This window comes from Myotis daubentonii, chromosome 10 (assembly GCF_963259705.1).
Source record: "Myotis daubentonii chromosome 10, mMyoDau2.1, whole genome shotgun sequence".
NCBI lineage: Eukaryota > Metazoa > Chordata > Mammalia > Chiroptera > Vespertilionidae > Myotis > Myotis daubentonii.
The window spans coordinates 23,769,144-23,782,324 of record NC_081849.1 but is presented as its reverse complement, the minus strand read 5'-3'; the positions used below and the strand labels follow the sequence as shown (position 1 = coordinate 23,782,324).

Below are 13,181 nucleotides of genomic sequence, written 5' to 3'. Positions count from 1 at the left end.
AATACATCAACTGTATATTGTATTGTGTATTCATCACCCCAAGTCAAGTCTCCTTCCATCACATTTTGACCATTTTTAAGTGTATAATTCAGTGGTATTAAGTACATTCACATTGCTGGGCAACCACCTTTCATATTTATTTATTGGTATTGTACTCTAAGATGGACCTTTTTCTTCTTCTCAATTATGTCATTTATTTTAATGGTTATATTGTCTCAGATTTGGCTAGTGGGCCTCTGACTTCAGTGTTCTTTAGACATGGCATTATTCATTCTTTTTTTTTTTTTTTTAACTTTTGCGAACCACAAGGTATTTCAGACTCCTTTTGTATTTTTCCTACTACCTAGCTCTGGAGTCAGTCTGTTTCTTTAAGAGTCCGTAGTTGCTTTTAGTGAAAAATAATACTTAGAAATTAGTATCTGGTTATTGGATATGCCATATTAATGGGGTGTCATTACTCTAGGTCCTCTCAGCAGACAGCTAGGAAATATATCTATAATAGAGCCCCGATGTATGAAATTCATGGGGGGGGGTGCCCTCAGCCTGGACTGCACCCCCTTGTAATTTGGGACCTCTCACTCCTAACTGCCCGTCTGCTCGCTCCTTACCGCTTGGCTTTCCACTGTGCTTGCCAGCCGTGAGCCCAGCTTCTGGCTGAGCAGCGCTCCCCCAGTGGGAGCACACTGACCACCAGGGGCAGCTCCTGTGTTAACCTTTTTCCCCTGGTGGTCAGTGCGTGTCATAGCGACCGGTTGTTCTGGTTGTTTCACCATAACGGTTGCTGGACTTTTATTATATAGGTATGTACATATACATACACATCTATATGTATTTCTATATCTATCCATCTATATTAATCCATCAGTTGATTTTTCAATAACATGGGTTTGAACTGCATGGGTCCACTAACAAGTGTTTTGTTTTGTTTTGTTTTTTCAGTAAATATGTACAGTACTGTAAATACATGTTCTCTTATGATTTTCTTTCTTTTTAAAAATATTTTTATTGATTTCAGAGAGGGAGAGAGAGAGGGAGAGATAGAAACATCAATGATGAGAGAGAATTACTGATTGGCTGCTTCCTGCACGCCCCCTACTGGGGATCGAGCCTGCAACCCAAGCATGTGCCCTTGAACAGAATTGAACCCGGGACCCTTCAGTCCACAGGCCAATGTGCTATCCACTAAGCTAAACCAGCTAGGGATCTTAGGATTTTCTTAATAGCATTTTCTTTTCTCTAGTTTACTTTATTGTAAGAATATAGTATATAATACATATAACACACAGAATATGTGTTAATCGACTGTTTATGTTATGGGTAAAGCTTCCAGTCAACAGGAGACTATTAGTAGTTAAGTTTTGGCAGAGTCAAAAGTTATACATAGATTTTTGACTGAAAGGGTGGGATAGGTGCCCCTAACCCCCCACATTGTTCAAGGGTCAACTGTATTAAAAACCTTGAATTCAGACTAATACTTCCAATTCCAATCCAGCCATGCTGGATTTATTCTAGCCTCTTCTCCCTTTCTGTATTTGTAACTTCTGTCTCCAGTAGTGAGAAACCAGGCCCTCATGTACTCTTTCTCACATACCCACTTTTTTGCTAAAGAACCACTTCATCCCTAAATAGTTCACATGCATCTCCTGAGAACAAGGACATTTTCCTTTCTATCTTAAGTATTTTCAATATGATTATCATACTTAAGATACTACCATTATTCATATTCTTACTTCCTATACAGTAATGACCTTTGTAGCTTCCCCCTCCCCTTTTTTACTAATCTAATTAAGGTTCATGTATTGCATTTAGTTGTCATGCTTCTTTTGTCTTCTTTAATCTAGAAAACATGCTTTTTTGCATCTTTTATGACATTTACATTTTGAAGAGGTTAGGCTCATTGTATTGCACAATTGGATTTATGTGATCATTTTCTCATTAGAATCAGTTTAAATATTTTTTGTCAAGAATACAACTTAGGTGGTGATGTATTCCTTTTAGTGTATGACATCAGGAGACACATGATATCTTCTTGTTCCTTTATTGATAATGTTAAATTGGATCATTGGCCAAGGTGATGGCAACCTGATTTCTCCATAATAGCTTTTCCCTTTTGTAATTTATGAATAATCTGTAGTGTGATTCTTTGAGACTGAATATATGGTACTGTTCCCCCTACAGTCTTTCAACAAGTGATTTTAGCTAGCATCCATTGATGGTCCTTTGCCAATAAGTTAATATAGTGGTAGTTTCACAATGTAGGCTTGCTAATACTTTTCATTTCTTCTACATTTAGTTGTTTAGCATTCTTCTGTAAAGAACTTTCCGTTTACCCCTCACCCCACAGTTTGTTCATTTTAGCCAGTTGGGACTCATGGTTGGTTCTTTCTTTAGCAATGTAAACTGCTTTTTAATTAACTAATTGGTTTTTTAATTTGTATTTTTTCATTTTTCAGTTTTATTTGGCTTTCTTTCAAATATGCCTGGTTTATTTTAGAGTATCTTGTTTTGTTTCTGTCTTCAACTCCTCTTCCTATCTCAATCACTTTAAACATACTTTAACAAAGCCTCTGTCTAATAGTTCAGTTATCTGACGTTCATGGAGGTGAAATACTAACATTTTTTTATCTTGTGGATTCATGCTTTGAGCTTTTTTCCTTGTGATTCATCTGGTTTTTCTTTTGTGTTTTTGGTAGGCTCGTCTTCAGTAGAGTTTTATCTGTGCTTTTTCTATCCTGGGTGGGCTGGATGTAAGCCTTGTTTTCTCTGAGAAGTTTATATATGACTCTGCCAGGTCCCCAAGGAATATCATTAACTTTGAACTAACTTGAGTAATGTCTAGGCTTAAAAGATTAATCTCCCAACAGCCTAAGACACATAAGCTTCCTTGTTATCTCTTGGTACCCAGTGGTCAGATTATTTTCTTATCCACCGAGAATGTGGCCTTTGAGGCTCCTGGCCCTATGCCAGGTGCAAGGGATGGAGGTTGGAGAAAGGTCTCAATCCAACTCTCTACATCTTTGAGGCCTACATCTTTATTTCCTACATCTTCATTTCCAGTTCCCATTTGGCCACTGAAATCCAAGCTGATAGGTTTCCTAAAACCTCCAAAATTCTTCAGAGCAGCCACAGTATCAGCTTGCACACAGGCCACTCTGATTTTCAATTCTCTCTTCATTTCTAGCCACTGGCTATTCCTCTTAACTTTTTTGCAAGCTCCATTATCCATTGAAATAAAGTGTTTTATTTTAATAAATATTTATATATATATATATATATATATATATATATATATATATATATATATATATATATATATACACATACATACATACATACATACATACATACATACATACTAGGGGCCCATTGCACAAATTTGTGCACCTTGAAAGGAACTGTGGGCTGTGAGGCTGCAGTGGGCACAGGGGCGGGTCTCAGCCCATCCTCCATGCCTCCTCCCAGCCCCTCCCACTACGCCTCCCTTCCCCTTCCCCCCCACCCCTGTTTGCCAGCAGCTCCATTCCTGCCGCCGCCACTGCTCCCACACGCTGACGGTGCTGGCCCCACTTGTACCCACTGACAGTGCGAAACGATTGGGGCTGGCACCAGCAGCGGGTGCGAGCGAGGGCTCCGGCACTGGCGCCAGCTGCGAGTGTGAGCAGGGCCAGCGCCAGGAGTGGGTACAAAAGGTGGCTGCCTGCCCTGATCACCCCTTAGGAGCAGGGGGAAGTGAAGAAAGCCCTGAGGGGCAATCAGGGCCAGCTGCCGCCACTCACACCCACTGACAGTGTGGAGCAATCGGGGCCACTGCCAGCAGTGGGCGAGAGCATTGGGCAGGACCACAGCGCATAGGAGCAAAGAATTTTCAGTAACTTGCCCTGATGACAGTGACCAGCGTCCTGTCTTGGTCTGGCGCCCTCTCATCTGCTCCACCATCCTGCATCAGCCAACGCCTGCTATGTTCTGCGCATGCCCCCTGGTGGTCAGCGCACATCATAGCAACCGGTTATTCGGTTGTTCCACCGTTAGGTCTATTTGCATATTGGGGATTTTATATATATAGACTAGTGTCCTGGTGCACGGATTCGTGCACATTGAAAGGAAATTACTTAGAAGGTGGCTGTGGGGCGGGACTGGGCGAGAAGGGCCAGACACGCCCTGGAGCCAACCTCCTGCAGTCCCTCCATGGTCGGCCGCACCTGGGGTGGCGCTGTGGCTCGAAGGGCGTCTGCAGAGTGAGTGGGGTCCCTCTGGCAGGTGGGGTCCTTCAGCCTGGCCTGCGGGGATTGGGCTGAAACCGGCTCTCGGACATCCCCCAAGGGATCCTGGATTGAGAGAGGGCAGTTCTCGGGTGAAGCACCCTGGAATCGGGCTCCCCTCCCTTCTCTCTGGTTCTGGGGTGTGTCACCCGAGAACTGCCGCTGCCAAGTCACCACAGCTCGGCAGCTCCTGCATTGAGCGTCTGTCCCCTGTGGGTCAGCGTGCATCATGGCTACTGGCTGGTTGGACAGCCGCCTAGCCTTTTATATATATAGATAGTCATTCCTCTTATAAATTCTGCTAAGATTAAAAAAAAACTTACTTCTCTTTGTGATTGTTGTGGGTATGAAGTATCAATTGGTATCCTATCTAATAATAGACAAACAGGGTAATTGACCGTACCTTCGTTACGCCTCCCATTCGCTAACCAGCACACTATGCAAATTAACCGCCAACAAAGATGGTGCTTAATTTGCATACGGCACGAAGCAGCAGAGCAAAGACTGAAGGTGGCTCCGGCTGGAGCAGCGAGGGCTTGAAGGCAGCTTCGGCCGGAGCGAAGGCTTGGGTCCCGGGTGATGGAGGAAAACCGGTGCTGGCAGCCAGGGGGAGGGAAGGTCTATTGCATGAGTCTTTTCGTGCAACAGGCCTCTAGTTTTTTATATTAGTTAAACTCTGAAAAAATAAGCCCTTTATAAGTATATAATTAATCTTTCAAAATTTGCTGTTTATTCAAATACTGTGCTAAGTGCTAGGGGAAAAATACTCTCTGCCCTCCAGAAGCTCACATTCTATTTGGAAAGAATTAAACTATGGCCCAGTGTTGCTTGGTTGGTTGAAGCCTTGGTCCCACACACTGGAGGGTCTTGGGTTCGATTCCTGGTCAGGGCATGTGCCCAGGTTTCAGGTTTGATCACTGGTTGGGGCATGTGCGGGAGGCAACCAATCTGTGTTTCACTGTCATGTGGATGTTTCTATCTCTCTCCCTCCCTCCCGCTTCCTTCCTCTCTCTCTCTAAAATCAATTTTTTTAAAAAAGCATGTCCTCAGGTAAGGCTTTAAAAAAGAAAGATAATTGACTTTAATGTGATAATTACTCCCATAATTATAGGATTAAGTCCCTAAATATAACTTTTTACATTTCCTAGAAGTAAATTATTCAGAAGTGTGATCAGCAGTCTCTTTTATTTCAACACAGGAATTACAACAGGATATGAGTAAACACAGTATAGTGCAGGGAAGAGTGAGTTTAGTTGCTAGCCCAAAGAGTAGTTTATTAATAGGAGTCTGTAGTTATCCCATTCAGAAAGATTTAAGCAAGGAACTTCCTTAGCCTATTTATTTCCTGAATAAATCTCTCTTTTATTTCTCGTTGAATCATTTGAAAGTCTTAGAGAGTGAAACAAGCTTAATTTTACAACCAAACAAACCACTTTCCACACTTATGATTATGGCTCTTAAATTAATACTGTTCCGAAATGTCCTTGTTAACTTTTAGCATAAGTAGTTCATGTTCTCTAAAGAAAAAATAATGTTAGGGAGGAGAAAAAAGAGAAGCACCTTGAGGCTTTGTCTTCCTTGGCTGCCTTTGCCTCTGTGCCTAGGTACCCTGTGCTCACATACTAACTCTAGATGTCAAAATGCCTACTACATACTGATACTCTTTAAATTAATCGTTGTAGGGAGCCCAGATTCTACCTCGCCTTCCACCAGTCCTACTTTCTGGAACTACAATCGTTCTATGGGAGATTATGTACAAACTCTAAAGAAGTTTCAATATCAGCTTGCCTGTAGGTCCCAGGCTCCATGTGCTAGCAAAGATGAAGCCGATCTCAGTTCTAAACAAGCTGCAGAGGAGGTAAATGAAAATAAAAATGACTTAATATTTATGATTTACAGATTATTAGAAAGTCATCTTTTTTACTTCTGGAACTTTTTTTGTCCCTGTAACCTCCACTTTTACTGGCAGATAACATAAATTTGGCACATTAAAGAGTGGAAAGTCTCCTATCTAAATCTGTACCTAAAATGGAATAATACTGCATGTTTTACTCTTTATGACACATAGTTGACCTTAGTATCCTGCCTAAAACATTTTTCTGCATTCATTTATAAAAAGGTATCTCAAGTATCAATTTCTATTTAACATAAACAGGACTCTTGCTTTTAAAATATATTTAGGTTAGAACATTTGACAGTCTAACTTCATCAGTTTAATACTAAATACAGGATTTTTACTTTGTTCTTAAAAAGCAAGAAGAATGTTTTTTAATCATACCGACATTAGGAATTTCAAAGATATGTCTGCATGAATAGCAACAAATGCATAATAAAAAAATATTACATATTAGATCATTATTAACATGTGTGAAGTTTTTTCCCCCAAAGTATTCCAGATATTTTTGAGGTTGGGGAAAAGAATAACTGATTTCTGGCAAGATTTTTTTCCTCACTGATTGTTCATTTTAAACATGTTTTTAATAGGTTTGGGCAAGAGTGACTATGAATAGACAACTTCTTGACCATATGGATTCATGGACAGCTAAGTTCAGAAATGTAAGTTTGACATTACTCTTTGGACATTATTAGTGCCTCTTAATATACAAAGTATGTTATTAGAATATCAATTAGAGATCTTAATTTATTAGATATCTTAATTAGATATCAGAATTAGTAAAAGTGCAATATGGATGGAACATATATAAGGATAAACATGACATTTACCTTATGGTGTCCATTTTTTGTGTGTGTGTGTCCATTTTTAAGGGATTTTCCCCCTTTATGTTTAGTAAATCAGTGTCTTTTGAATAGATAAAGGAACAATATGACCTTCTTCCCTTTCCAACATCTCAGTTTTATTTTTCAAAGAGCTTTTTTGTCAGAGCCTATTGTGTGTCTAGAAATGTGTGGGAAACAAAATGAGGTTCTTGCGGGAGGCTCGGTTGGTTGGAGCGTTGTCCTATATACCAAAAAGATTTCAAGTTCAATTCCCAGTCAGGCCACATGCCTGGGTTGCAGGCTTAATCTCCAGTGGGGAGCATGTGGGAGGCAGCTGATTGATGAATACATATCAGTTTCTTTGATTTTTTTTTAAAAGAAGAACCCTCTCTGTTTTTGGCCTGGAGGTTGGGAAGGCCAATTCTTCAATGTACAGAGTGCGTTAATTCCTTTGTTTCAACCCCTGCCTCTCTTTCTCGCCCTCTGTAGTGCCTGTATGTCCAGGTTTTGCTGGGCACATTGGCCCCTCCTCCATGGCAGGTGTCCACGTAGATTCTGTAGAGGCCACCACTTCTTCCCCTGGTTCATATTGCAACAGTTACTCATCTGCAGCTATTCATTTCTAGAAATACCTTGAAATCACTTGCACTCCTTTTGCATTCTTTTATTATAATTTAAATAGGGTATCAAGAGGGAGTGATGAAAAATAGCAGCCTACTTTCTTGAACCAGAAGTCTGGATGGTTGTGTTTTTTTTAAATATATTTTTATTGCCAAAACCGGTTTGGCTTAGTGGATAGAGCGTCGGCCTGCAGACTGAAAGGTCCCAGGTTCGATTCCGGTCAAGGGTATGTACCTGGGTTGCGGGCACATCCCCAGTAGGAGATGTGCAGGAGGCAGCTGATGGATGTTTCTCTCTCATTGATGTTTCTAACTCTCTAGCTCTCTCCCTTCCTCTCTGTAAAAAATCAATAAAATATGTTAAAATATATATATATTTTTTTATTGATTTCAGAAAGGAAGGGAAAGGGAGAGAGAAATAGAAACATCAGTGATGAGACAGAATCATCAATTGGCTGCCTCCTGTACCCCCTGCAGACTTGTGCCTTGACTGGAATCGAACCCTGGACCCTTCAGTCCCACTGAGCTAAACCAGCTAGGGCTGGATGACTTTTTAAAATAAAAATTTTGCCCTGTCATATACACAATGGAATACTATGCTGCTGTAAAAAAGAAGGAATACTTACCGTTTGCGACAGCATGGATGGAACTGGAGAGCATTATGCTAAGTGAAATAAGTCAGTCAGTGAAAGAAAAATACCACATGATCTCACTCATTTATGGATAATAAGGACCATTATAAACTGATGAACAAAAATAGATACAGAGGCAGAGCAGCATTAAACAGACTGTCAAACTACAGCAGGAAGGCTGGGGAGGGATTGGCGGGGGGCGGGGGGGGGGGGGTGCGGTGGTAAGAGATCAACCAAAGGACTTGTATGCATGCATATAAGCATAACCAATGGACACAAGACACTGGGGGGTAGGGGAGGCCAGGGGAAGGTCAAGGGGGTGGGGGGAAAAAGGAGACAAATGTACTACTCTTTGTAATATTTTAAGCAATAAAAAAATAAATAAATAAATAAAAATAAAATTTTTGCCCTGTCCTGTGTGCTCAGTGATTAGAGCAATGGCCCACACACCGCAGAGTCATGGGTTTGAGTCCTAGTCAAGGGCACTTCAATCCCTGGCCCCTGTTGTGGCAAATGTGGGAGGCAACCAGTTGATGTGTCTCTCTCACATCGATGTCTCCCTCTCTCTCAATCCTCCTTCCCTCCCTCCTTTCCAGTCTCTAAAAATCAGTGGGAAAAATATCCTTGGGTGAAAATTAACAAAAAGTGAAATACAATTAAATTAAAATAGATAAATAAAAATTCTTGAGCCCAGCCCTGGAAGTACTCAATCAGACTTTCTGGGAATGGGGCCTAGATCTCTCTCCTGAACCCCTTAGGTCAGTTGTTGCAGCGAAAGAGTAGCTGACAACGTAGAATGTGTTTAAATAAATGTTGGAAATATGAATGAGTGAAATGATATCTTAGAATTGTACTCTCTCTTATTTCCACATATAGGCTTGTCTAAAATGCCAATATATTTAAAATATAAAGGCTTGGTTGAGAGTATTAGCTTAGAAGAAATATAAGCATGATCCCTTATCTGAATTCCTTAGGCTGCAGAGTTCTGAAATTTAGAATTTGGGGGATTTTTTTTTTTTTTTTTTTTTTTTTTTAAGGAATAGTAGACATTGATATGACCTGAAACTTTTTTCATCCTTTAATTTTATGGTTAAACAGACGCATGGAAACAGAAATGGTGGAAGTTTCTAAAAACATACACACACAAAAAAAAAAGAAACAACACAAATAAACCAGATAAGCTCTTTCCTTAGACAGTGTTTTCATTTCCTGGAATTAGTTAGATAATAGCCCCACAAAGTGGCATTTGAAATTCCTAGTCCTAAAGTAATATGGTAATATTCACAAGCCAGTTTCAAATATAATACATTTGTTTGCTACGTGGTTAGGGAATTGGGTGAGCCTGCTGAGTTAATCCTTTTAGCTTAGTATAATAAACATAGAAAGAAACATTTAAGAAAAACTTAACATACAACTGGATGTTTCATATATTCTTCAAAAAAAAACCCAAACAGGCATATGTGATTTAAGACTATAACTTAATCAGCTTACTTGGACTTCAGGTAGCTGCTACTTCCATTCTCTTTCACTATACTCTGTAATATTTAAAGTACACAACAATAAAAAAAAATCTTAAGAGTCTTGTGAATAATTATTTGAGAAATGCTTTGGAGTTACATGTGTAAAATCTTTACCTCATTTTTTCATAGTGGATCAATGAGACAATATTAGTGTCACTTGTACAAGAGATTGAGTCTGTCAGCACACAGATGAGACGCATGGGTTGTCCAGAGCTGCAAATAGGAGGTATGTGAAAATAGAGCCCAGCCTTTGATTTACCCTTCGGTGAATCAGCAGTGGGAAATTTCTTCTATAGTGGGCTATTTAACAACTTCCTTTGTTATCTTGAGGTGAAGGAAATAAAACTAAATCTTTATAATATAGTTTTTTTAATATTAAGTTGTATTGAAATATAATTTACTTACATATAGTTCATCAATTTAAGTCTACAATTCAAAGGTTTGAGTTGTATAACCATCACCATAGTCAATCTTAAGACTATTTCATCACTTCAAAAAGAAACCCACATACTCTTTAGCAGTCACCTCTGCTTTCCCACCACCACCCATCCTCCAGCCCTAGGCAACTAGCAGGCTTCTTTCCGTCTCTTTAGATAGACCTCTTCTGGATATTCTGTACAAATGGGATATGCAATATGTTGTCCTTTGTGACTGGCTTCTTTCACTTAATGTAATAATGTTTTCAAGTTTCATCCATGTTGTAACATCTGTCAGTGTCAGCATGATGTGCTTTTTAAAAAAGAACACCATTGCTTTATGACTACAAAAGCAGTATACAGTGTTCAAGTAGAAAATTCAAAAAGTACAAAAATACACAAAATTACTTACCATTCAGCTTCCAGCAATAACCATTATCAATTTAGTCACGACCAATTATTATTTTTTTAAGAAATGCTATGATATTAACTATATATATCAATTGTAAGTTATCTTATAATTTAAGAACATGAAAAGTGTATATTCAGGGGTTGAGGAAATATGGTACATATATATGTATATATTTCTAATTAAATCAGAGTCATCTTATGTTTTTTTCCCCTTGCTCTTTCTATTTTGTTAAGTATTATCCAGTATTATTTTTATGGCTGGACTGTAGTGTATTAGTTGTTTATATATCTTCCAAAATGGATCTGGCTGATTCTTTGGGGGGCTGGGAGGAGGAAGGGAGGGAGACAGAGAGAGAGAGAGATATCTGGCCACCTTTGTCAGAAATGATAAAATAAATTATAAGTAAAGTAGATAAATGCAAATTGTTAAGATAAACTATTATTGCTGTCATTTACTAGTATTCCTTCAACGTTTATGTAGGAAGAGCATTTTAACTATTTTTTAGAGGCCCAAGTGAATAATAATGTTTTTGGTGTGTTTTATTTTTAACAGAGGCTAATATTACCAGCTTGAAACAAGCTGCTCTGGTCAAAGCTCCTCTCATTCCAACTCTGAATACAATTGTGCAGTATCTAGACCTTACCCCAAATCAGGAATACTTGTTTGAAAGGATCAAAGGTAACTATTGATTTGAAGAGGGGGGAAAAAAACGAGAACTTTTTCACTACTTTCAGATTTTATAAATAAAGATAAAAAGGGGAAAATTTTTTCAAAAAATTAAAAATATCACTAAGTATGATCTTATGTTTTATAAAAATATAATTACAGCTTATTAAGATTTATATTTGAAAAACTTGGGTTTTATGTTTTATATGCTTAAGAATTGTCAAAATAATATACTTAACCTTTAATATGTTAGTTAATAATTTTATTCTATATAGAAAGAGTTAAAAATAAGCTAAAAGGGCTCAATGAATATTTCACTCATTTTCTATTCTTAAACTATCAAAAATGGTGCCACTTTGACATTCCTTATAATTTCAGCAAGGTAATTCTTATTTCTTTCCATTTTTATGTCATATTTATGTTCTTTTGTTGTTGTTTTTTTGTTAATCCTCACTTGAAAATATTTTTTCCATTCATTTTTAGAGAGAGTGGAGGGGTGAGGGAGGGAGGGAGAAGGAGAGAGAAACATTGATGCCAGGGATGGAACCTGCAACTCAGGTACATGCGCTTGACTAGGAATTGGACCCATGACCCTTTGGTGCTCAGGTTTGACACTCTAACTGCTGAGCCCCACTGGCCAGGGCTATTATGTTCCTTTTTTTACATTTTGTTATCTTCTGATCATTTGGGGTAAATGTGATCTGAGGAAGCTGACTTGAGAATCAGGAAATTTATCCTCCCTGATATTCCCACACACTCTCTTTTTGCCTATTTTCATTTGGATAAACTCCGTAAAATGTTCTTATCTCTAAAGCAAGTTTTAGAAATAGTATCTCACTCTTCAGATTTATTGTAAATCTTAATTTCAAAATATTATGGTGCACCCTTTCTCCCCCTAGGTTTGACTGAGGTACAGGAATAAGCATTTATCATGACTTTTAAAAATCTTTTTATATAAGGAGAATTCAAACATACATAAAACTAGACACAACATATGCTCCACACTTTTGTACCCAGCACCCGGTCCCAACAACCATCAGTCCCCGAGCAGTCTCTGCCCTCTCCATATCCCAGTCTACCTCCTCTCTTCCTGTGTGTGTGAAGCAAATCCTATGTATCATTATCACTTTATCTGTAAATATCTCTATATATCTCTAAAAGATAAAACTTTTTAAAAAACATAACTATAATATAATTATTACATCTAATATTTTTAACAATTTCTTTTTAAATATATATATATATTTTATTGATTTCAGAGAGGAAGGGAGGGAGAGAGAGAGGTAGAAACATCAGTGATGAGAGAGAATCATTGATCAGCTGCCTCCTGCACTCCCCCTACTGGGCATCGAGCCTGCAACCTGGGCATGTGCCCTGACCGGAAATCAAACCATGACTTCTTGGTTTATAGGTTGACTCTCAACCATTTGAGCCATACCACCTGTGCTATGATAATTTATTTATATCATGAAATATACAGTATATATATACAAATTTCCAACCATCTCTTAAAATGTGTAATTACTTTTTTTTGGTACTGTTTATTTGAATTGGGATTCAAATATTATCATATGTTGTGATTGGTTGCTATATTTGTTTCTTTTAAGCTATAGGTTTCCCATCCATCATTTTTTTTCTTTGCAACTTATTTTTTTTTTAATTAGCAATAATCGCGCCTTGGATAAACCTCATTGGCTACAATACTGCCACTGCGCAAAGCTTATTTTTTGAAAGAACTGGATTGTTTGTCCTGTAGTGTTTCCCATGGTATGGATTTTGTTGAATGCATCCCCATGGTGTACTTTTACATGACCCTCTGTTCTCTGTATTTCCTGAAAATTTAGGTTACAATTTTTTGGCAAGATTGCCCCATAGGGCCCTGGCCGGCTTGGCTCAGTGGATAGAGCGTCGGCCTGCGGACTCGGGGCGGGGCGGGGG

The 13,181-nt window shown here is 38.7% G+C and overlaps 1 protein-coding gene and 1 pseudogene across 1 annotated transcript in view; one reads left to right on the top strand and one right to left on the bottom strand.

The window, feature by feature from the left end:
- TMEM209 (transmembrane protein 209) overlaps positions 1–13,181 on the top strand; it is a 30,312-nt gene that overhangs the window by 7,556 nt on the left and 9,575 nt on the right. Inside the window, exons 7-10 of the mRNA XM_059711792.1 lie at positions 5,942–6,117; positions 6,744–6,815; positions 9,879–9,975; positions 11,130–11,255. Of these exons, the coding sequence (XP_059567775.1) occupies positions 5,942–6,117; positions 6,744–6,815; positions 9,879–9,975; positions 11,130–11,255 (471 nt within the window). The remainder of the gene's footprint in view (positions 1–5,941; positions 6,118–6,743; positions 6,816–9,878; positions 9,976–11,129; positions 11,256–13,181) is intronic.
- LOC132211648 (U4 spliceosomal RNA) lies at positions 12,888–12,964 on the bottom strand (annotated as a pseudogene).